The 6,000-nt window shown below is 30.8% G+C and overlaps 2 protein-coding genes across 6 annotated transcripts in view; both read right to left on the bottom strand.

Annotated features, from left to right (window-relative positions):
* The window catches only part of LOC111713274 (FYVE, RhoGEF and PH domain-containing protein 4), a 34,739-nt gene extending 34,461 nt beyond the window's left edge, over positions 1–278 (bottom strand). For 3 of the 4 annotated variants that reach the window (XM_023488113.1, XM_023488135.1, XM_023488128.1), the window contains exon 1: positions 103–278. The gene's annotated coding sequence lies outside the window, so the exon portion shown is untranslated. The remainder of the gene's footprint in view (positions 1–102) is intronic. The other variant, XM_023488142.1, reaches the window with a different exon arrangement.
* A 2,539-nt stretch (positions 279–2,817) lies between these two features.
* LOC111713547 (cold and drought-regulated protein CORA) lies at positions 2,818–5,818 on the bottom strand. Of its 2 annotated transcripts, XM_023488431.1 has the most exons (5): positions 5,723–5,818; positions 5,071–5,170; positions 4,917–4,957; positions 4,279–4,383; positions 2,818–2,930 (listed from the first exon to the last, which is right to left on the bottom strand). In XM_023488431.1, the coding sequence occupies exons 1-4, from the start codon at positions 5,805–5,807 to the stop codon at positions 4,304–4,306; spliced, it is 306 nt and encodes a 101-aa protein (XP_023344199.1). In that variant the 5' UTR covers positions 5,808–5,818; the 3' UTR covers positions 2,818–2,930; positions 4,279–4,303. The 2 variants fall into 2 exon arrangements, with proteins under 2 accessions (XP_023344199.1, XP_023344206.1); XM_023488438.1 differs by lacking the exon at positions 2,818–2,930 and having other exon boundaries at positions 4,167–4,383.
* Between the last annotated feature and the right edge of the window lie 182 nt (positions 5,819–6,000).

Below are 6,000 nucleotides of genomic sequence, written 5' to 3'. Positions count from 1 at the left end.
CAGTCTACAGTCTACAGTCTACAGTCTACAGTCTACATTCTACAGTCTACAGTCTACAGTCTATAGTCTACAGTCTACAGTCTAACAAACATGTTTTCTTACCTCTTTCAACATTTTAAAAAATTTGCACAAGGCTGTGTTTTCTTATTTTATTCTCACATCATTGTCATTTTTCACTATTATTCACAGAAACGTCTCATTTTTTCTATTGAAGATAATTAATTAAATAACACAATTTTGCATGTACTTCTATAGACAATATACATGCTGTTTTACGCTATACTGACGCCGGTTGGTGTGCGTTAAGTATTGCACTGACGCATTTCAATAAATACGCTTTAGTTCAGAAATTTCTACTGAATCAGAGGATTTTCTGAAGGTTGTTTGTTAAAGGCGTGGGAAAATATTGAAAATGAATTTACACAAGTTCAAAAGAAAACACGTTTCTCTGCAGTACATGAACACGTGTGCCAATGATCCAATTTGTCCCGGTGTATTTATATTTCAAAACAGATTAAACAAAACAGAAAAGCAAAAATTACAAGAATTAGCCATTTTTGTTTAGTAATATTCTGACGCGTAATTTTTTTTATTTTAATAAATAAATTTAAAGGTATGTGCAGCTAGTAGAACACTAAAACTGTGGACTATGAAGTCTCAAGTTAGGATAAGATAAGATAAGATAAAGTTTATTGCTAAAATAAATGTATCTGTATACAGATAGAGTTTACAATCACAAAATTGATGATTATTTTAACAGTACAAGTATAAAGCAATTAGGTGGAAAATAGCTCTTGGCTGTTTTGATTATTTTTTCCACCTAATTTTAGTAATAATAATTTTATTTAAAAAATTCAATAAACATGACAAAGCAAACCAGCTATATATATTATAACGACATAAAATATTATTTAGATTGCTAAAATGCCGTCTTTCTATTTCCACAGTTTTATATGTCCCACTGTACAGAAATATAAAATTGACATGAAAATAGGAATACACTAAAGCAACATCTACATTGTCCACCACGACGGGAGGATGCACCAAAAAAATCAACCTCCAGTATGCCCCTGGGCAAAATACCTCCTTTAGTCTTTAAAGAAATTGTTTATATATGAAAGGATGATTATATACCTAATTTAATAAAGTCCTCTCATGCAGTGGAAGAAAGTTACTAAAAGCAGAATTTAAAAATTCAAAAAGTTAAATCACACTGTTCTGTCTTTATTTGAGTTAGACGTGATCAGTGACCATAATAACGTGAAGTACGAATCTTCGGCTTAAAGAGTGGTTAGTCCCTCATTTCCTTAAATACCTGACCAATCCATTTTTAAGATAAAACAGAACACTATTTAAACTGTTTGAATATTTGACCTAAGAATATAAACTCTATAAGCTATCTGTGGTCTGAATGAGATGTTTTACTAAACTGAGCTTGAATCTAGTTTCTTCTTTACATAGTTTATACAGATTCTACAGTAAAAACTATTTTTCAAATATGAGGGGCTGATGGAAATGTTTTGGAAAATTGAGAAGGAAATTAAGTGTTGAAGGTAAAGCCAGTATCTATTTACCGCAGTGCAGATTGCAAAACTTTGAATTTAAAGAAATTTTACCATTGTAGCTTATTTCAAGAAAGGAATTGAGTTTTTGTCACAAACTATGATTTTCTAATCTCTATATCTTTGTAATCAAATGCCGTATACCTTAGATATTTCAAACTATGAATTCTGTTAGATGAAAAAATCTAAGTTTGAAATATCAAAGGTTTACACCATCAGGTGGAAAGAATATAGGTATTAGAAAATCAGAGATTGTTACAAAGACTCAATTTTCTTTCACCATTGTAGCTTATTTCAAGAAATTTTACCATTGTATCTTATCATTATAGCTTATTTCAAGAAATTTTACCATTGTAGCTTATTTCTGTTTATTTTTTCTTATCTTTATCTTATCTTTGTAGGGCTGCTCACAAAGATTGAGACTTAAATAACGACTTGAAAGTAAAAATATAGAAATTTTTTGTAAAAAAACATTTTTAGTATTTGATGATAGTTTTAATTCTACCAGTCGTTAAACCGATTTAGGTAGTAACGGGCAATGATGATGATGATAATAATAATAATAATAAAAATAGTAATAATAATAATAATAATACCTCTCCTGAGTCTGCTCTTAGAAGGTTACTTGGTTTAATATCTCTGTGAATTATCTTCTGGTAGTGAACTGAAATAAAATAGTTGGAAAGAGACTTTCTAACTATTTTTTATTATTTTAAGTACGTAAGAGAAACATTTTCATATCCTCATTGTTACTGTTTTAAGGGACTTTAAAGGGAGTGTCTGGCTATGTAAGGTAGTTGAACTGAGTATGCAGTATTGTCAAAAGCTTCTTGCGGCTTCATTTGAGCCATATTAAACATAAATAATAATAATAATAATAATAATAATATTAATATATACTAGGGTTTGAAATACTATCTTTTATAGGTGTTCGAAATAATTTGACAAAAAAGAAAAAAGTTAAAATCTGTTAGAAACCAATCAATGCTAAAAAAGACTAAAAAAATCCGCATAGTCGTCTCTGAAGTATTTTCCTTTGTGGTTAACTCAGTATGTACATAAAAACAACACAGCGTGTTCATTACTTGATTTAGGTTGATTTAAATAACAAAATATAGGCTATATCATAGCACTTGATATCTATCTAATTCGAGCGGAAATTGTATTTCAATTTAAAAAATTTGTTCATGCATATTTAAAAATGCTTTCACTTTTGACAATATTATTTAAATACTTCAAATAAAATTTATTCAAATAAAACAAGTTTTCAAACATAAACACAAAAAGATAACAAATATCATAAATAAAATAACATATTGAATTTGAGGAAAGAGGGGTTTCACTCAATCGAGAGTCTATCACTTTAATCTAAATTATAACATGTGTCTTATTCTTAGGCCTGAACCTGTGAATAGGATAGTTCTATAAAGTTCAGGCTTAATTTAAACAATTTTAGCCGTGGCTTAAATTTGAGACGCACGGCTCAAATATGATTGGTTCAACTTAAAATTGTATTCAATGTTTCAAGATTTAAACCGGCGTTCAATTGAAACCAATTTTTGATGGATTTAGGACGCGGCTCAAATTTATTAAATTCGGACTCTGAATGTCTAAACTCGAAACTTTTAATTGAAGCAATGAGGTGCTTAATCCGTAGTTGAACCTCTACAGATATCCTAAAGGTTTATCCGACCAGTAAAGATGCGGATCAGTGCTTTATAGTCGATCTGATATACATCACAAAAGTTACGACCTTGAAGCGCTTTATGATACCAAAATTTAAAGATTGCAATATTGGGATATTTATCTACATAGTAAATTTTTAATTTTATGTGGTTCCTTTAAAATGTGTGTACTTATTTGTTTACTCAATTTTCAATTTTCTGTTGATTCACAAAGAAAGTTTTCAAGTAGTACAAAAGTAAAAATCAAGTCTGAATTAGCAAGTTTTGATGAATTTTTAGCTTACAGGGAATGATTGCGATTGCGAATGGGATGTATGAACGGTGGTACATTCTGAATTGGTTCTACTTTTATTTCTAGTCGCTATGTGGTGGGCATCCTATAGTTAATCCGTTCTTTAAAGGGACTGTGAAGGAAAAACGAAAAGGAAAAATAGGCTAAAACCTAAGCATTTTATGAGTTGATTGAGACCCAAGAAATTGATATAAAACTGAGTCAAATTTTTACAAAAATCTATATATATAAAATGTTGTAAAAAATAGTTGGATTAAACGGATCATATTCAACAAATACGCAATCAAACTGAAAACGACGATTTCATAGAGGAGCCTAAGAAACTTAGGTTTGCTCCTATTATTATTTAAATTTTTTTTTACATTTTTCATAGATATAAATGATAATATAATAAATATGTCCATATCATGTGACCAGAACTCCCACCAATGGCAGTGCGGTATCATTATCACGTGACTCTGTCTGTATCATGTGACCGGTATACTGCACTGTCATTGGTGGGAGTTCTGATCACATGATACGGAAATATAAATAATATTATCAATTATATCTTTTATAAATGACAATTTTTTAAATTCAATTAAAAATATAAGCAATATTAATTATCATTAAACACTAAACTGGTTATTAAACACAAAACTGGTTTTTATACACTAAAATGGTTATTATACACTAACTGGTTTTTATACACTAAACTGTTTCTTAGAAAGAAAAAAATCAAAAAGAAAAAAAAAATTACATTCAATGACAAGCAGAGGCTATGTTTAGTGACCTCCATGTCCATCGCCCCCACCATGACCTCCGTGACCTCCTCCGTGGCCTCCTCCATCTCCGTAGCCTCCACCTTTATCAAAATATCTTGAATAGATTAATTCTACAAATGTAACAGCAACATATTCTGAAGTTAGAATTCATGTGTTTTAACTCTTGAGATCAAGCATTGATCTCCATCTCATGCAGACTTATGGATTAACTGTAAGCGTAATTTCAATTGCTCTTCCATTTAAAGATGAAGCAGAATTAAACCTTTGCCTTAACAAGGTTATCGGACATATCACTATTAATATATTTGAATGAATACTATAACTAAAAGTACATAGCCAACAGGACTCACTCACTATTAATATTCTAAAAAGCCCCCCCCCCACTATTGGATATCAAGATCAAGCATCAAGATGAACGATATTCTGCTCACAAAAGTTCACTGGTCACTACTCCACAGTAGGTAAAATAAAATGTATCCAGTGTCAACGCATAATTGTTTAAGTTTACAGAAAATTGGAAAAGTTGCTTTAAAGTTAGGATGATGAGAAAGTAAAACTATCTATATTACAATTAATTAATTTATTGGTTTCTTTAATGCTTATTCAACATTACCTCCACATCCGTAACCATGACAGTTTAAGCCAGCATGCCCACTAAACAGTTTTATAAACTTTATTAGATGTATCTTTATTTTTGAATATGTATATATATACATAGATAAATCAGAATTAGACCAATTAAAGTTTCGTAAAAAAATGTTTTCTACCTGAATCCATATCCACCCGCGTAATCTGATCCTCCATATCCATATCCATGATGATTCAGACCGGCGTGTCCACTGAATCCATATCCACCGCTATACCCACCTGTAGTTTATACATTTAACTTCTAAATCCATGTCCATAGATCATAATGCCTTATGGAGAAGTATGTTTATTGAATTCATGTTACTACTTCTTTATCGAACTATAATTTTCATATTTATATCCATATCCATATCCATGATGGTTCAGATCGTCGTAATAGCTAAATCCATAGACATACAGGGTTTCCCACAAAGAACGAGACTTGACAGACGACTGTACGGAATATATTCTGCCTGTTTTCTTATAATCAAGATTCCCTGGAACTGTAAACTCTTCTTTAGTCAAATTGTTAATAAAGTCATTAAAAGACAGTATTAAAGACAGAAGACTTAACTCAAGAGTTTCAAATGATTTTTACAGTCTCATCCTTTGTGGGTAACCCTGTACAATGTACATGATGTCAACTTTCAACTAAATTCATGCCCACCAGTATATCAGCCCATCTAATCCAATCTATATCTAATCCATCGCTATAACTGCACATTTATAGGATACCCTTTGATTTCAGATTTTCGTTAAATTTGGCTCAGTTATACGGAAGAATCTACTTACCCCCAGATCCATAGCTAGGTCGAGCCAAACTGGTTTGTAAAACAACAACAACAACAATAACAGCAAGGATTCTAAACTGAACCATGTTGTTTTAATTCTAAACTAAAACTGTTTGAACTTCTGGAGATGACGGAAATATTTATACTCTATTTTGTAATCACTATATAACTCGGTCATTGTCCAGATAATTCTTGTGTCATGCAAAATGTTTTTGTATCAAATATTTATTTTATAGAAATATAAAATAAAAGCTGAAGTACCCGGCGTAGCCCGTGGAA

The sequence above is a fragment of the Eurytemora carolleeae genome, unplaced genomic scaffold (genome assembly GCF_000591075.1).
Source record: "Eurytemora carolleeae unplaced genomic scaffold, Eaff_2.0 scaffold29, whole genome shotgun sequence".
Lineage (NCBI taxonomy): Eukaryota > Metazoa > Arthropoda > Copepoda > Calanoida > Temoridae > Eurytemora > Eurytemora carolleeae.
This window is presented reverse-complemented; position numbering and strand designations above follow the sequence as displayed.

Excerpts from the sequence above, each read along its gene's own strand:
- LOC111713547 (XM_023488431.1), bottom strand. The coding sequence starts at position 5,807 with ATGGTTCAGTTTAGAATCCTTGCTGTTATTGTTGTTGTTGTTGTTTTA. Across the intron at positions 5,171-5,722 it reads ACCTAGCTATGGATCTGGGG|GTGGGTATAGCGGTGGATAT; the intron begins GTAAGTAGATTC and ends TATAAACTACAG. Across the intron at positions 4,958-5,070 it reads GCGGGTGGATATGGATTCAG|TGGGCATGCTGGCTTAAACT; the intron begins GTAGAAAACATT and ends AAAACTGTTTAG.